General features: G+C 45.7%; 1 protein-coding gene and 1 pseudogene across 9 annotated transcripts in view; one reads left to right on the forward strand and one right to left on the reverse strand.

Moving 5' to 3' along the window:
• Positions 1-32: 32 nt before the first annotated feature.
• Positions 33-11,727, reverse strand: LOC141567728 (tubulin beta chain pseudogene; annotated as a pseudogene).
• Positions 11,128-18,559, forward strand: part of ZC3H4 (zinc finger CCCH-type containing 4) — a 40,146-nt gene continuing 32,714 nt past the window's right edge. The window contains exons 1-2 of one of the 9 annotated variants that reach the window (XM_074316202.1): positions 11,128-11,221; positions 12,314-12,479. In XM_074316202.1, the coding sequence (XP_074172303.1) occupies positions 12,319-12,479 (161 nt within the window). In that variant the 5' untranslated portion in view covers positions 11,128-11,221; positions 12,314-12,318. The other 8 variants (XM_074316208.1, XM_074316201.1, XM_074316203.1 and 5 more) reach the window with 8 other exon arrangements.

The following is an 18,559-nucleotide window of genomic DNA, read 5'->3' on the forward strand; positions in this document are numbered from 1 at the left end:
TTTCTATCTCTTGGGACACTTGCTCTTAACCCAGCCTCCATGCTAGCAGAAGCCAAAACAGCCCAAGGAGAGGTCCACATGGAAAGGCACCAAAGCTCCTGACTCTCAGCCAGGTCAACAGCTGCAGCCAACAGCCAGCACCAACTTGCTGGCTATGGGAATGAGTCATCTTAGAAGTGGATCCTTTGGCAGAGGGTCAAGTCACCCCAGATAGAGGAGACAAGCCATTCTTGCCAAGCCCTGCTCAAAGTGCTGATCTGTAAGCAAAACAAATGATTGCTGTTGATTTATGCCACCAAGTTTTGGGATCACGTATTACGTAGCGTTGGATAACCTAAATATTCTTCCCCCCACAACTCTCTCCTCACACTTTCCCCTCTCCTGTCTCTCCTCCCGCAGCCCTTTGCCTGACCCCAACTCGTTCTCTCCCTGACTCTCTTTCCCTTTCTTTGCTGACATTCTCCATCTTTCTGAATTTAGTCTCTTACATAAACTCTGGGGGGAGTATTTTGTACTGTGGGGTTGGGGAAGATCTCTCAGAGGAGGTAATGAACAAGTAGAGACGTGAAGAATGAAGAAAAGTGAAGGCTGAGCTGTGGTGAAGGGGACAAAGGCATTAATCAAGAAACCAGATTATGAATTCTTTTTTAATTTAAATATACACCTGACCCTTGAACAATATGAGGATTAGAAGCACTAACCCCCTCACCCCCGGCCCAGTTGAAAATCCACATATAACTTGATTCCCCAAAAACTTCATTACTAATAGCCTATTTTTGACTGGAAGCCCAATTGATAACATGAACAGTTGATTAACACATATTTTGTAAGTTATGTGTATTATATAATGTATTCTTACAATAAAGTAAGCTAAAGAAAAGGAAATGTTATTAAGAAAATTATAAGGAAGATAAATATATTTACAGTATTTATTTTAAAAATCTGCATGTAAGTGGATCTGTGTTTTTCCTTTGTTTTACTTTTTTCTTTTTTGTTGTTTTTGGTTTTTTGTGTTTTTTTTTTCCAATTCCCATTTATTTTTGGCTCTTGGGGCAATGCCCTTTTTTTCAATATGAAAAAAAGCAAATTCAACACAAAATAAAAATACGAAGTATAGGATAGGACAAAGCCAGGGGTAGGGGGGGAATGGCAATATCAAAAGATGAGATGTTGCCAGAAGATGGTTCCTGTACTGTCCCTTCTGGGGAATGATTCAAACATTTAGGTGATAGTACATACCTTTCCACACACATACAGCAAGACTGGTATTTTTTTGGGGTAAGAAAAAGTGGGGATGTGGAGGGCCTGTCTGGAGGCTTAGGGACCAAAGTTGGTCCCGTTCCCCTTAACCCCCTTTTCCAACCAGAGAAAGCAAGGGATCCAATGTGAGAGGGAGGTTAAATGGAAGAGGGAAGGATCCCACTTGACAGAGTGTGGCAGACCCCTACAAAGGAAACAGCTCAGGATGGAGCTTGGAGGGAGACTGAAAATGGACACAATACTGTTAACACCTCCCCCAAAGCTGAGAGAGGAGCAGGGAAATACCTGGAAACTAGGACTTTAGTAGCCTGGATCCCACTCCCAAACTACTGTAGAATGGGAAACCCTACCCCTTCCTGTAGGGTCTTCTTCCTGCAGTTAGGGTGGTTTCCTTTCCCCTTGGCTACCACATGGGCTTAGGATGGTGGTCATCCATCTGGGTTTTCAGCACATGGTTCTAAACAGGATCTGGATGAGATCCAGCTTCTTGGAGAATTGTCTTGAAAACAGAGAGGGAAATATTAACTGGACAGATGGGAGGAATGGACACCAGAAGGAAATGCAAGATTACTCAGAATGAAAGGAATCTAGATTTCCCAGAGTGGAAAGAGAGAATATTTATTGAGCGCCCATTTATGTGTCAGGCACTGTTCTAGAACCCCCCCCCCCAAAGAAAAAAGATGGAAGCAGAAAATGCAAATTCTGAGGGAGAATAAAGGGGCAGCTAAGGAAGAAGGCTGAATGAAGGAACTGAGACGCCTGAGTGACGGACAGGGCTTGGCCTTAGGCCTCCTCTTCAGCCTCCTCACCGAAATCCTACTCCTCCTCTGCCGTGGTGTCCTGGTACCGCTCGTACTCGGTCACCAGGTCTTTCATGTTGCTCTCGGCTTCGGTGAACTCCATCTCGTCCATGCCCTCGCCCGTGTACCAGTGCAGGAAGGCCTTGCGCTGGAACATGGCCGTGAACTGCTCCTAGATGTGCTTGAACAGCTCCTGGATGGCCGTGCTGTTGCCAATGAAGGTGACCGCCATCTTTAGGCCGCAGGGTGAGATGTCGCACACGGCCATCTTCACATTGTTGGGGATCCACTCCATGAAGTAGCTGCTGTTCTCATTCTGCACGTTGAGCATCTGCTCGTCCACCTCCTTCATGGACATCCGCCCACAGAAGACAGCAGCCACGGTGAGGTACCGGCCATGGCGGGGGTCACAGGCAGCCATCATGTTCTTGGCATCGAATACCTGCTGGGTGAGTTCGGGCACAGTGAGGGCCCAATTCTGCTGGCTTCCACAGCTGGTTAGAGGGGCAAAGCCAGGCATGAAGAAGTGGAGGCGTGGGAAGGGCACCATGTTGACTGCAAGCTTGCGGAGGTCAGCATTGAGCTGGCCAGGGAAGCGGAGGCAGGTGGTCACACCGCTCATGGTGGCTGAGACAAGGTGGTTCAGGTCTCCATAGGTTGGTGTGGTCAGCTTGAGGGTGCAGAAGCAGAAGTCATAAAGGGCCTCGTTATCAATGCAGTAGGTCTCATCAGTATTCTCTACCAACTGATGGACGGACAGGGTGGCGTTGTAGGGCTCGACCACTGTGTCGGACACCTTGGACGAGGGCACCACACTGAAGGTGTTGATGATGTGGTCGGGATACTCTTCCTGGATCTTGCTGCTGAGCAGCGCGCCTGTTCCAGAGCCTGTGGCCCCGCCCAGTGAATGGGTCAGCTGGAAGCCCTGCAGGCAGTCACAGCTCTCAGCGTCCTTCCGCACCACAGCCAGGACCGAGTCAGCCAGCTCGGCCCCCTCTGTATAGTGGCCTTTGGCCCCATTGTTGCCTGCCCCAGATTGACCAAAAACAAAGTTGTCTGGTCTGAAGATCTGGCCAAAAGGACCTGAGCGAACAGAGTCTATGGTCCCCGGTACTAGATCCACCAAGATCGCACGAGGAACATATTTTCCACTTGTGGCTTCATTGTAATACACGGAGATGCTATCCAGCTCCAGGTCACTATCCAGGCCAGGTCACTGTCGCTGTGGTAAGTGCCAGTGGGGTCGATGCCATGTTCATCACTGATAGCACCAATCTGGTTGCCACACTGGCCAGCCTGGATGTGCACGATTTCCCTCATGGTTCAAATTTAATTTTTTTTTTCTTGCCTCAAGGTGTGTACGGGGCAAGAAAATATGTACTTTTTTTGCTCTGTTGCTGGTCGCAGGCTGGAAGGATGGGACGTGCCCCGGATGTTGGAGCAGCTAGGTCTGAACGTGACGGCAGGAAGGTTCTTTGGTCTTTTTAAAAAGCATGTAAATCTATTTGTTAATTACAACTTACAATGTGTGACCACTGCACTTTGAGGTAAATAGAGAACATAAAAAATTCGGGATCCTGACAACTAAAGATACAAGTCAACTCTTCCAGAATGGGCATCACTTTGCTTAGAATGATTTGAGGGCCAGCCGGGGGTGGCTCAGGTGGTTGGAGCGCTGTGCTCCTAACACCCACTTTGCAGTTTCGATTCCTACATGGGCCAGTAAGCTGCGCCCTCTACAGCTAAGATTGTGAACAACACCTCTCCCTGGAGCAGGGCTGCTGTGAGCAGCCGGAGGGCTGCCCTGTGCTGCCAGCAGTGGCCAGTGGCCAGCGTGAGTGGCCGGCAGCCATCATGAGCGGCCAGCAGCCGAGGAGAGTTTCTGTGAGCGGCCTACCAACTGCCTCAGCCAGGGGGAGCACAAGGTTCATAATACCAGCATGGGCCAGGAAGTTGTGTCCTACACAGCTAGACTGTGAAACAAGGGCTTGAACTGGGGTGGTGGGAGGCGGAAGAAGGGGGAAAAAAACAATAGAATAATTTGAGGCTCTTTTTGAAATGGGCAAGTTTGAGAAGCACATACATGCCTCTTTAAATTTGTAATGTTTCTTCCAAAATTACTTGACACCCTAGGAAAAGACCTTTCCTAACTGCTTTCCTGACCCCCAATCCAGCCTTCAACTGTGATCTTACTCCTTATCTTATTCCAGAGGATGAGATGAGGGTCCTCATGGGTGGAAGTTCAGGGACAGAAAGAATGGTTTGGTAATTTTTATTTTATCAGAAAATTTTATCTTGAAGATCAAGCTTAAACGAAAGAAATAGTCCAGTGAATAGTCATATATCATTTATCCAGATTCATTACAGGGAGAAGTTTTCCGAACTACAAATCTCACCAAGAAACTCCAGTAGGCCAGATTCTCTTAAGCATTTCCACCATATAAAAAGCCAAATATGCACAAATTCCTTAAACTAAAACATTAATTCCAGAGGTTTGAGTCACATGAACATTTCTATATTTAACTCCAAATATTCCCAGGGTAAAATGATGCCAACTAAGGAAATAATTATGGCAACCAGGGGATTTACTAAATTATTTTGACCATGGCTATGGTTGATTGCATTTTGCAAAGATGGCTACAACAGTGTCTCTCAACCTACATGCTCTTTAAAAAAAAAAAAAACACTTTTATTTGTTTAAGTATGTTTTTCCAGGACCCATTAGCTCCAAGTCAAGTAATTGTTTCAATCCAGTTGTGAGGGCCTGCAGCTCACAGTGGCCCATGTGGGGATCCAACTGGCAACTTTGTTGTTAAGAGCACAGCTCTTCTCTAACCAACTGAGCCATCTGGCCACCCCTACGTGCGCTTTTTGCAACATCCCTTTGACACTGCTCCCATTGAGGGATGTTCATTTCCCTTGAAACCATTCTGGCTTTGGTGACTGACCAATAGAATGTGCCAGAAGGGACATTGCTTTACTGCCAAGCTAAATCAAGAAAGGGGAGGTCACTTCCACCCTGTGCATGGGAACACTTGAGTTTGAGCCCTGATAAATCAGATAAGCAGTCCCTTACCCTGAGGCTGCAGGTTGAGAGAAAGCCCAACCCATGAGCAGAAACCACACGGAGAAGCCCTGAAATTACACTAAGACAAAGAGATGCCAACTCAGCCCCCAGCTTTCAAACCTTCCACTATTCCATTTCTAGCCACGTGGTCTGCAACCACAGAAGTCCCAGGCCAGAATCAGCCAGCCAAGCCTTCCTGACCCACAGAAACTGTTAAAGACAATGAAATGAGGGGGTCAAATATATGGTGATAGAAGGAGACTACTCTTCAGGTAGTAAGTACACAATACAGTATAGAGATGTCATGTTATAAAGTTATACATCCAAAATGTACGTAATGTTATTAACCAACGTTCCCCCAATAAATTTAATGAAAATTTCAAAAGATAATAAGAAAAAAAATGAAATGATTGTTGCTGCTTCAAGCCACTAAATTTCAGAGCATTTTTTAAATTGTGGTAAAATACGCATAACATAAAATGTACTATCTTACCCATTATTGAAAAAAACAAAACAAAAAAGAAAACAACTTCCCTTTTCTCTCTCCATCCAGCCCCTGGCAACCACCATTCTACTTCTGTTTCTATGAGATTGCCTATTCTAGATATTTTACATAAGTGAAATCATATAATATTTGTAGTTTTGTGACTGGCTTATTTCACTTACCAAAATGTCCACAAGTTTCATCCACGTGTAGCATGTGTCAGAATTGCCTTCCTCTTTAAGGCTGAATATATTCCATTGTAAGTATATACCACATTTTGTTTATCCACTCATCTATGGATAAGACACTTGGGTTGCTTCTGCTTTTTGACTATGATGAATAATGCTGCTATGAAGATGGGTATACCAGTGTCTCTTTGAGACCCTGCATGCAGTTCTCCTAGGTATTTATTTACCCATGGGGCAGTTAGTTTTTCAACAACATCTAATTAGAACAGCTGCCCAAAGTGAAACTTTGTAACTTAAAAGGGGTGGAGAGCAGTCATTTAGTAGATCAGGCTCCTGGGTTTAAGGATTACATAATTAATTAGCTGCACGGAGGTGACTGCTCACCATTAACCAAGTCACTGGTTCTCAATCCCACCTGAAGATTAGAATTACCTAGAGAGCTTTTCAGCAAATATGGTGGCCTGGTCCCTCCTCCAGAGACTCTGATTAATTGGTCTGGGTGGAGCTGAGACATTCAGATTTTTACAAAATGCTCCCTAGATGATTCTAAAATGCAGTCGGGGGAGAACCATAGAACAAAGATCTGTGTGCTGCTCATTCTAGTCTTTTCTTGTTCGGACCATTTAACTCTTAGGGCTATTTAAGACATCCGACTAAGCTCTGAATATTTCTTATGGCTCTGTACAACTTGTAATCACACTTTCTAAGTCATTCTGTAGACACTGGTTAGAGTAGGAACTTAAGGGAATCAAGTGATAAAACTAATAGGTTTTAGTAAAATTATAATACCTATAATAAATCTAAAATATTTAATTATAAATTGATGGCTTTTTCACCTATAAAAGGTGTTATGGGTAGAAGAACTGTGTCCTCCCAAAAAATGTGTTCAAGTCCTAATCCCTGCTACCTATGAATGTGACCTTACTTGGAAGGTCAAATTAAGATGAAATTATTAGGATGGGTCCTTCTTATGATGCCATATTGGATTAAGGGTCCACCCTACTTCAGTGTGACTTCGTCTAATTTAATTAGTTATATCTTCAATGGTCCTATTTCCATGTAAGGTCACATTCTGAGGTTCTAGGAAGGCCATGAATTTGCAGGGAGGGAAACACTATTTAACCTAATAAAGGTATGAGTGTATATGTGGGGAGCTAGCTAGCTAGATGGGATAACTCGGGGATTTGGATTCAATCTAACAGAATTGGGGGGTGGTCAGTGGGTGGGAGTAAGGAACTGAGCCTGGCTATGAGTTTATAATCACTGAAGTTGGGTGATGTGATAGGTACATGAGGGTTCATTTTACTCCTTCCTCTATTTTTGTATATGTTCAAATATTCCACGATAAAAAGTTGTTTTAAACCCTAATTTTAAAGTTCTGAATCCAAAGCTGTTGCACTATGCTGTGACACTTTCTGATTTCAGGGGAAAAGGCCAGTAACAGGATCAAATAACCTCTCTGTGGGGGAAAGATGTTTAGAAATCATGGAATGACCAGGCAGTAGAGAGCTATATCAAGTATCTTTTAGATAAGACTTTGGAAATAAACACTTTTGCTGAGTTACTTTGTATTATTAAAATGAAATGTACAGGAATTATAAAAAGAAAAATAAGAGGAGTCAAACTATTTTGAAGAGTTAAAATAGATCCATGGTGTTAAATGATTTATTAGTTAACAGACTGATCTTGAAAGTGACCCTGAAGATCCTTGGCACGTAGTCATTTGTAATTGGTTAGGGAGTGACCGCAGCCATTACCTGTGAGTATGCAGTAACTCTTGTAAAATGATCACTTTGTGAAAAAGAGCCCTGAAAATAAAGCTAACTGCTCTATAAATTATTTTCTCCTGCACTTCTAGACTCATTAAACATCTAAAGTGTTCCCTTTCTTTCTTCCCCCTTATACTTTTACAAAACTTACAGGGAAAATATTCTCAAGTTGGGGGGTATATATGTTTTTAAACATTTTTCGTTGAGGTGAAATTCATGTAACATGAAATTAATCATTTCAAAGTGAACAATTCAGTGGCATTTAGTACATTCACCATGTTGTGCAACCGCCGCCTCTATCTATTCCAAAATATTTTCATCATACGAAAGTAGTGATATACATCTTGTAAATTCGCAAGAGTCTACTGTGACTCTTCCATGCTCACAATTCCAAAAGAATTGGAAAAATTCAGCATTACAGCTTAATATAACTTACTATAAATAGTTCTTTCCATTATTTAAGAACTAACATTAACTTCGTTCGTTAGGTGATCCTTCAATACCAATGTCAGGTTGCAGGACTTTCTATCATCCATTGTCCCTGTCCTTTAGTGCCAGTAACAGCTCACTCATTATTGTAATGCCCAAAAAGCTCCCCTCAAATTTCCAAAATGCCCCCAAGGGAGCAATACTGTCTCCTTGAGAATCAGTTGACAACCAAAATTAATTTCCCTCAATAATTTCAATAGTATCCTCTAGGGGGCGACATCACCTCTTAAGAACCAGATAGACCAATCAAAGATCATCTCCGAGCCTGGACTTTATTTCCCATCTTCCCAATAAAAACAGGGTTAAATTAGCAAGGAAGAAAGGGGAAATCGTTATTGGGTTGGTAGTCAGCAGGATCCAAAACACCATAATACCTCTCTTTGGCCAACGGTCTCCTTTTTTCCCCAGGGGTTTCCAGAGGTTGGAGTCAGCAGCTGGTTTTTCTTCCACACTCTGAAGAGTGTCTTTTCTGTGAAGGACTGTTCATCCATGGCACAAAGAAGCCACCTTAGAGCCATCCCAGGAACTATAAAAATAAAGTCCTTTGCCAGATTAAGAACGTTTCAAGAGTAGAAAGAAACAGGCACTATGGAACCATTGGTCAGACTTATGGGTATTACAGAAGGTTCCCGGTCAGAAAAATACAAGGACCTGCCAGCTCAAAGACATTTTGGAGATCCAGAGGAAGAGGTATGTTGGCATTTTTTTTCTTTCCAATATAAAGGGTAAGTTGCTGAAACTTGCACCTAAACCACCCCAGCCCAACACGCTAAAAAAACAAAACAAAACAAAACAAAAAACAAACACAAACCACAATGTTTGGTGGCTCTCTTGGAATTTTGGAGGCAACTTGGATCATAGTTGGGAGACTTGCTCTCACTCATCAGCAAAGAAAGCTCTAAGGCTGCTGGGGCCCCGTGCAAGAAGAGGTTTTCTAGCTGGTACAAGACGTAGTACAAAGGACTCTGCCATTTGGGTCTTCTAATTCAGTGATCCAGGGGTTCTTAGAAGTGGTGCCTATACTACAATTTACTTGTCTTTCTTCTATTGGTGAGCATTTAGGTAGTTCCCAGTTAGGGGCTATTTCAAATAGTGCCGCTATGAACATTCTTGTTCACAGCTTTTGGTTTGCATTTCTGTGGGGCAATTGTTGAATCATAGTGGAGGCATATATTCAGCTGTATTTGACATGGCCAGTCTATTTTCCAAAGTAGTTCTCAGAGAACTCCTGTGTGTCTTCTCTCTTCTGGTCACTTTACTCCCACACCAAGCAATTCTCCAACTGGCTGACACCAGCTGTCTTGGCTATTCTCTCTCTAGATAATCTCAGAAATAGCTACCTGGAGGTTAATTCAAAGTTTCAATGTATATTAGTACATTCAGGAATGTAAGCAGTCTTTTGTTGGTTTTTGCCCTGCAGTTGTTAACTGATTAACCTCTCTTATGTCTTCCTTCCAACTTCCAGCCTGCTTAATTTAATTTAGGACATCTCAGAATTTTTTTCTTGTCAAATAAAATGTCCCTACCAAGAGCAAATCTTTTAATTGGCCCACAAGAGACCTTTTTTCCTTTCATATGCCATGACTATAATAAAATGTTGACACATGCTCATAAGAAAATTGTCTAAAAAAGTTGTGTTTAACATACCAAGAGCTAGTAGAGCAGGATTATGGGAATAGAAAGGAAAATTACTCTAAGTGGGTCATTATGTGTAATTGTGAAAGATGTCCTTCCATACATTGATTTCTGAACTCCGTGTATTCCAGCTATGGACAAAACAACACTGGTTGACAATATAGACCACATCTAGGAGGACAGCACCCTGTCCTTTCCAGGTGTGGTTTTCAGCTGGCGCCATCTCTGAAGCTTCAACAGTCCATTCCACAAGCCTAGAGAGCACCTGCTTTCAGGTAATGAGGGAAATGAAAAGACTAGCAAATCCCAGCAGACAAGAATATTTCTCCATGCTTTTTCAGTGCCATACTAGCATAACGTCTACCAAGACTTTCTGACATCTAGTTGTTACTTTGTCTGACTTACTATGTAATTGTTGATTAGGGTATATAGACTTGGTAAAGTTATGGAAGATTCTCAAGTCTCAAATGATTTTTGTGTGGCAGAAAACACAGGCCTGAGACACTGACCAGTTTTGTATCAAACTTCCCAACCTAATTCCAGCATTCGTTTCCCATTGTCTATGCATGCCGGGCTCTCAAGGCCCTCCCTTGAACCAGCTTTATTTTTCTGCTTGTTCTCTCATTAATGTGTTAAATAACATCTTTGATGCATACTCACAATGTTTTTGTGTGATGGTCTTGTTTTTAACTTTTAAAAAATTATACGGTGAAAACAGATAGTAAATAAAGTCCAGGGATGGTAATGCTGACAGAAATAGGACAGATGAGGGCAGAAAAAAAAAATAACACCAATTCTCAATAAATGCTTATTCCAATGAAAGCAAATTGGATCCATTGGAATTAGTCTGCCACCAGTGGCTGGGAAGTGGGACATTGGATGTCCCACTACCTGTTTGATTTCAGTACCAAGATACTATTTCCAAGTGATGATGAAGTTATGCTGGGCCTGCCCACTTCATCACTTGGTGTGTTGTCTAATAATACACCATCACCTGGGATTCTGTGGCCAGTCATTAGGTCTTCATAGGACCAATGAATAAGCCAAGAGCTAATTTTCAGAACAAGAGGTCATGACTTTTTATAAAACTCAGGGTGCATGCCTCCTATTGAGGTTTAGCAGAGGTCCATGGACTACCCCTAGGAATGCCAGTTCTTATTAAAGATTTCGCTGTGCTGCTTATGGTTAATTCTTGAGCCAATTACTTAAGTACCGAGGTTCAGCCTATCCATTAAATGGGAATAGTACCTCCCCTGAGTATACTTGTGAGGGTCAAGGATTTTACGTTCTTGTACTGTTTGAAGCCGGTCAGCGTTCCCAAGTTCAGCATTTGAGAGCCTTCACCTACTACACACCAGGTTCTTAAAACTCCACCAAAGCACTACCAAGGCCCGCCCTTCCTGCACCGCCCAGTGATGACGTCATCGACCGAGATCTCTAATGACATCATCTCCGGGTCTGCTCTACTCCGCTCCATCCTCCCATTCTCCGGAAGCCTACAACTCCAGCACACGTGCCTCCGGCTTTAGGTTATTTTTTTCTCTCCGTAGCCCGAATTTCTTCCCTCCCATTCTCCCACCTAAAACTTTCGATTCTTTCCGCCTTCCCTCAAGCTAGTAATTTTCGGTTCCTCCCGCTTGCTCTCGGGCGAATTCCTCAAAATAGTTTACTCCGTTAATTAATCTCCCTTCCTAGCCTGCCTTTCGGCTTCTTCCTTCTAAATCCCATTACCCCGGCGCGGCCTCATTCGGCTGTTTCCGCCTCCTGCCACCTTCGGATCTTTCCGTATCACCTCAGTGCCTTGTTTCCCAGTGCCGATCCACTTCGGCTATTTCCGGCTCCTTGGGACCTCCCGTTTTTCCTCTAGCCTCATCCCCAGCACCATCTTCGGCTCTTTCCGCCCTTCCCCGTCTCCTGCTCAGCTCCTTTCGGCATTTTCCGCTTTCCCCGGCCTCATTTCTCCCTTCGAGTCTTTCCGCCGCCCTTCGGGCGAGTGGTCAGTGCCCCTCTCCACGTGACGCGGCCTCCGCCTCCCAGTTCCCCCTCCCACCTCGCCCTTCCTCCCGCCTCAGCTTCCCAGCCCGTCCGGGCCGCGCCGCCATTTTGTGTGAATTTCTGACTGCGGCGGGGACCGGGCAGCCGGGGCGCCCAGGGCGGGCAGACAGACAGACAGTCGGCCGGTCTCCGCCGCCCGTTTCTCTCTCCCTAAAATCCTTTTTTTTTTAAACCCCCCTCGCTCGCTCTCCTCTTCCCCCTTCCCTCTTGCTTGCTCCATCGCGCGCGGCCCGCGCTAATTACACCCAACCAGCCACCAGTGTCTGTGTCCCCCGGGTCTCTCACTCCCGGGCCCGCGGGGGTGCGTGTGGGGGGGCTCTCGCCCCGATGAGGGCCCTGCGCCCGTGAGCGAGTGACCCCCGGGGCGGGCTGCGGAGAAAGCAGGCGGCGAGAGGCCCGCCGAGGCCTAGGCCGCGCGGCCTACGCGGAGGTCGGCACAGAGGTGATTCCGAAACCGAAAAAAATATATACTCATTCCTATCAGGAGCCATCAGAGCTGAAGTGTGCCCCTCCCGCCACGCCCAAGCAGTCCTTTTTCGTGCATTAACATCCCCTCCCCCCCAAAGGAACTATGGAGGCCGCGCCCGGGACCCCCCCGCCGCCGCCATCAGAGTCGCCGCCGCCGCCATCGCCGCCGCCGCCATCAACGCCTTCGCCTCCTCCGTGTTCCCCCGACGCCTGCCCGGCCACCCCGCACCTCCTCCACCACCGCCTCCCGCTCCCTGACGACAGGTCAGGCCCCCGGCCCGGCCGGGGCAGCGTCCCCGGGGGGAGGAAGAGGAGGAGGAGGAAGGGGGGCGGCCGCCATGTTGGGCCGGGCCGCGGAGGAGGAGGAGGAGGAGGAAGGGCGGGGTCGGTGGGTGTCTCTCGCTCGCTCTTTCTCGCTTGCTTTCTCTCCTGGCCTCATGCGTTTCCCCCCCCTCGCGGCGCTCGCCCGCTCTCCCTCGCTCTCGCTCTGTCTTTTTTGGGCGCCATGCTGAGGGGAAGGTGAGGAGGCGCCCCCCGGACCCCCCGCGCCCGCCTGCCCGCCCTGGGAAGGGGGCGCCAGGGGGGGGGCTGCGGAGGCCCACGGGGGTCCTGGCTGCCCTGCGCCCGGAGCTGGCAGCCACGGGCCCGCCTGCCCGTCGCCTGGCTTCGGGGAAGGGGATGGGGGAGGGGCCCCGGACCCTTTTTAGGGGGATCTCAAGCAACAGCCCCGCTCTTAGGGGTTTGGAGTTGGGGTCTCCCAAACCCCGGCAATATCCTTTCTCCTGGGGGAGGTCTGCCCTGCCCTATTTGGAGAGGTACCCTAGCTTTTTTAGGAGGTAGAAAGTGGGGGGTCTGTTCAGTTCTTTCTCCATCCTCCTACTGGGGGGTCCTTTGGGTGGGGGCTTTCTTGCGCCTTTTTTTTTTTTGGCGGGAGGTGTTTACTAGGTGTTCCCTAGAGGGCAAAAAAGATGGGGGGATCTCTAGCCTCTGATGGAAACCTCTGCCTCTTTTGGGAGGGGAGACCCTTCCCCATGTCTTTACTTAAAGGGAGGGGTTCTCTCGATTTTCTTGGGTAGGTGGTGCGTTTTTTCTAGGGGGGGCGGCGGGAGAGGTTTCCCTGCCTTGGAGGAGAGAGGAAGTTGGTCCCCTCTTTCTCCTGGGGTTCTCTCTTCGGGGCTGAAATGGGGCGCCATCCCTTCCGGGAGAGAAAACGAGGTTTGCGTGCTTTGGCAGGGGGTGAAAGGGAGTGCCCCCCCTCCCGTTTATTAAGTGCGAAATGGGTTCGCCCCACGCCCTTCTTTGGAGGATGATAAAGGGGCCAACTCCGCGCGTTTCAGGGCGAGGTTGGGGCCCCCGTTTCCCCTGCTCCAGCACAAGGTTGGGGTGCAGGGTTCGCCCACCCTTTCCTGGTGGGGCAGGAGAAGAGGTAGTTAGTGGATTTGGAAATGGAAGGAGGGTTTCTGCCGACAGGAAAGAGTCTTGGAGGGAGTGGGGGTGGGGAAGGAAAGAACGCGCTGGACACAGGATAGGGTTGCCGGGAGCGCAGTCCCGGCTGGGAAGTCGTTGAGGACCTTCCTCTAGACAGGGGTCTTGGCTAGGGCTTCCCTGCCAGGCACCACTGCCCCTTCTCCCCACTCCCACCTCCCCTTCTCCCTTTCTCCTTCACAGACCATACTTTGCCTTTTAAAAGAAATGCCACCCACATTCAGAGACACAAGTGCAGCAGTTTGGTGAGCTTTTACAAAAAATTTTTTTTTGTTTTGTTCTGTTTTGTTCTAATTAAATGTATCGTCCTGGGAATCGCAGCCCATCGCAGCCTGACTCCAGTTCAAGGAAATAAACAGATTAGCAAAGGTCTGTTCGCTAAGCCCACGTTGGGCTTCCGGGCCCCCTCTTGGGGGCAGGTGCATTACTCAAAGGTGCTTACACGCTTTATTCGACCTCTAAGGAGTTCTCTTATGTCAGAAGTGTATGTCTTACAATGGGTTGGGATGGTAAGTAGCCTCTTTTATTGAGTAATTCAATTATCTCCCTCTTTTTGTCCCTTTCCTGCCTGCCTTCCTCCTCACCTTTAGACCAAAGTGATGCTTGAGAGAGTGAATTTATATGTTCAAATCAGGATTCTAACCCTGTTGAGCCCTTTTAGACTTGCACATCCTTTCAATGTTTAATTTGTAAAATTTGATGTACACAGTTTTCTCCCAAAAATAGTGTGTTACTGTAACATGACAAAAACTTGCATAAAAGGCCCTATATTTTCAAGCCCTTGGTATCCCTCTTGTCATTTCAATCCATTGCATTGTCTCCAGCCTTCACCTTTGAAGAAAGTGGGTGTTTCAAGTCCATTTGTAGGAGACAAGTTTACTGAATTTGGTTTATGATACTTGCATTCAAGTTAATGTTCTCCCCCCCCTCAGCCCCTACTCCCCAAAAAAGATTGTGGTTCAAGTAGATCCAATTTTCTCATTTTACTCCAATGTGTCTTATGGTGATGGACGCTTAAATTAAGCAAGTCATTTGTAAAGTACTGTTTAAGCACCAAATCTGTAAACTGTGTCAAGCCCCCATCTCCACTCCCTGTCTCCACTGTTCCTTTGTTCGAAAGCACATGCCTGACCGTGAAAAGTTGATGCAAACGTGTTAACACGCCCAGTCATGGTGGAGAGAACACTTCCTTCAGCCCCGAGTCCCCCCTCTCCTACACGTACAAAGAAAAAACAGCAACAGAAATGACTTGCAGAACCAAACACGACTTCTGATGTGTTTTACAAGCATAAGTTCTCCTGTTAAAAGACAAAACACGTTGAAGTTCCATTTTCCCTCTTGCCCACTCTTGGTTCCTGACATACTTTGTTAGAGAAAGCTTTTTAACACACAGCCCTCTTCCCCTCCAAAAGACCCTGTTTCCTTTTTTCCAGTTCTCAGGAGAAGAAAACAGTTCACTCACGTTCAGATGAGGAAACATGTAAATTGCAATTCAGTGGGCCACTTGTTCTTCCTCTCAATGTGTTCACAACTTAACTCCTGGGAAGTGGTGACCTTAGGTATGTAAAATCAGTTGTGGGAGGAAGAAGTATCCACACAGTACAGTATCCTGCAAAAAATGTCTGAAGCACAAACTGAACACACTATCCAGTGCGCAGGGTCAGCCGAAAACGAATTGCCTTTAAAGTTTCCCCTCCTTTTGTGAAATTCCTCCTCCAGGAGCCAAGGGCAGAAACTGGATGCTAACATGAACCTTCCAAGTTTCGAGAACTAAGTTGTAAAAAGATGCTTATTTAACTTTTAAAATGAAATGGGATTTTTTTTTGTAAGTGAAAATTCGAGCAATCATTTATTTATTGAATTTGAAAATATTTCCCTAAAGATTTAAAAAGTGCTCAGGCGTGTCAACACAAGGGTTTATTGTTTTTTTCATTTTCAAAGGAATCTAACCTATCAAATCCAAGAAACCCTAGTAATTATGTCAAATTGTATTTCAATAGCCTTTGTTTTTGAAATGTCACAGTACTGCCTTTTTCCCCCCAAACTGATGTACCAGTATTAGTTAAAATTCAAATTAATGGATGTTGCAAAAAAAAAAAAAGGGTGTCACTCAGAATCCCTGATTTAACAGCAACTCTTACATATTTGTAACCTTGAAAATTTTTACATTCTCTGGGGAGAGGTTTAATCTGAAAGCAAATAAAAATTTCCCAGTAGAAACAAAATCTGTTGTGACCAGGAAAACAGATATTTGGGTCCTAAAACCCCTTTTTTTTTTTTCTTCCCTCAAATTTGCTCTTCAAAAGAAAAATAGGATTCCCCAAAAGGGCTTTCTAATTCAGTCTGTCCTGTCTCCTAGGTAGCCTTTTGCTTTGCTCTGAAGGTTGCAATTTTTGATTCTTAGCAAGCCAGAATTTTTTTTTATGTAGCGCTATTTTCGAAAGCCACAACGGTGGCTTTTCCTTGGTCAGGAAGGCTGATCCCAGGGGAAAGTCGTTTTGCACCTATGGAAATGAAGGCTTTCCCAGCTGTTGATTACCTGGCAAGTTAGAGATTAACGGTTGACTCTGAATTTGTGTGTTCTTGTCCAGTTGAATGGAGACAGTTTCATATTGGGCTGGTTCAGTAGTTTATCATTTAATAATGCCTTGTCCTCTGCTCCCTTCTCTCATCTTTTCCCCTTCCCGGATAGGAGAGTGGATGTCTCGGGGGTGCCTTACTTGTTCACTTCTGTTACGTTTTTGTGGCTATTGAGTCCCAGAACCATCTCATACAGGGCAGATACAGTTGCAGTAAATACCTCTGTGGTGAAAATCGCTCTGAAACTATTTCCAAACCTCTGTTGATAGCTTTACGTCAAACCATAGTCCAGAGAACCTAATTTTGGGCCCTGTGGACAGTATCTTCTAGTCCTGGAGTGACTGGTTCTGACTCAGGAAGTTGAGTGACAGAAGAAAATAATTCAAAGCAACTAGTAAGTGAAATGGCTGAGTTTCTAAATGAGCAAAGCACTCGCCCATACCTTGGCAACATGCCCACTGACAATAGGAGAGAAAAGGATGGTTTCTGAGATTTCTGGCAGTTGGTATTTAATAAGCTGATTTCAAGGACCCGTAACAGCATTCTGCTCATAGGTGGAGGGAGTCCTGTCAGAATAAATGGTTTGAGGCTGGTTTCATAATTAAAACTTAATGGAAAGAGCAGAAAAGCTGCCTCTTTGTCCGGGTGGCATGTAAAGTTCATTTGGATAAGGTTAAACATCGTTCCAGGGGAGCCAGCATTCATGGATTTGGCTTTCCAAATTTATCTGCCTAGTCTTCGCCTGCAGACCTCTCTTGCTTTGGGTAGTTCACGAAGATGCAGTCCTGAAGACATTGTGCGAGGTTTTTTCATTGGTTTAGTGAGGATACAAGGTTATGTGGGCAGTGTTTAAATAAATTTCTGGCTCTATTAGTTGATGACAATGAAGGCATGGCCTCTTGGTGTAGATGATGTTGCATCCTGCTGTTGAAATAATTTTTTAGCAGAGCATAGGTTATTTGAAGCATAGTTTGCTTCTAGCCAAATTGCTCTGAATAGAGCTTTCTCGTGTGTATTTCTTTGTCATTTCATGTGTGTGTGATTTGGTGACTCAGCTCCCTATTTGTAAGGCAAGTGACATCTTCTGAACATCGGAGGTGGCAACAGGATATGAAGGAACAGTATGGGCTTTGGAGGCAGATAAGCTTGTGCTCAGGCCTGGCCCTGCCTGCAGTGTATAGTGGGCAGTGATGATAACGCCCACCTCTCAGGGTCACTGCAGTCAAATGGACATAAGCAGGGCACCCACACAATGCCTGGCATTCAGTGGGTCTTGGTTTCTTTATCTCCCTTCTGTGCCTATTGGAGAAAAATTCTAAGTAGAACTTATAGTCTGGTGTGTAAACAAAAGTAAGACTAACATCTGTGTTTTTGAAGGAACTCAATTTATCTTTCACTTAGGTTTCTGGTCAGCTTCTTCAATTGCAAAGAGCTGATTGGGGTTGAAACTAAGTGGAAGCCATCTTAAGGCATTTCTTGCTTGCCCAGCATCCTTATTATAAATGCTAGAAAAGTCATGCTGTCTTGAGCTAACTACCTTCCTGTGCTCATCTTTTGCAATTAGGACCCGAGTCAGTGCTGCAATCTTGGTAGGCCTCCTGAGACCGGGGAGGCAGGGCTCTAGCACCTCACCCACTGCTAACAAGTCACATCACCTTAAGCAAGTCCTTTACCCTCTCCAGCATCTCGAGAAATGAGCAAGGTCTGTCCTAGCTCCCCTTGGTAATTTGGCTGAGTCAGTTCAGGTTTTGTTCATCCATTCAGCAGCCAGGCTTGGCCTGTGTTTTTCTTGGAGCAGAAAAGTTTTCAGTGTGTGCAAGTAGTCCTCGCCTGAGGACTTTATTTAGAGTTGGGCAGAGGTTGGTACCGCCTTTCCCAGGCCTCATATTTCCTTCCCGTGTCTGACCTATCTTCTACAGCTTCTGGTCACCGTAAGGGCGTGCTGCTACTTCTGCAGCTCCCAATACCCAACTGCAAGAGAGATGCCTTAAAAATGAATTGTAAGGTTAGACTGAGTGGCCAGAATACAGGCAGATTGTCAGAAACCTTGGCAGCTAGCTGAGCATGTGGTTCCCTTGTCCTGTTTGTCCCTGTCGGATGGTCCCAGAAACCAGAAACTCGAGGGGCCATAAAGCTTAATAAGCTGGATGCTTCCTGTTTCCACACCAGGGTTGGCCCTCTTCTGGTAGACAGATGGTGGGGAGTGGTGGATGGCCATGGACGTGGGAGTCAGGCCGACCGGAAGTGACTCATGAGTTACTCAACTCCTAAGTCTCCTG

Source organism: Rhinolophus sinicus, linkage group LG11 (genome assembly GCF_036562045.2).
Source record: "Rhinolophus sinicus isolate RSC01 linkage group LG11, ASM3656204v1, whole genome shotgun sequence".
Classification (NCBI taxonomy): Eukaryota; Metazoa; Chordata; class Mammalia; order Chiroptera; family Rhinolophidae; genus Rhinolophus; species Rhinolophus sinicus.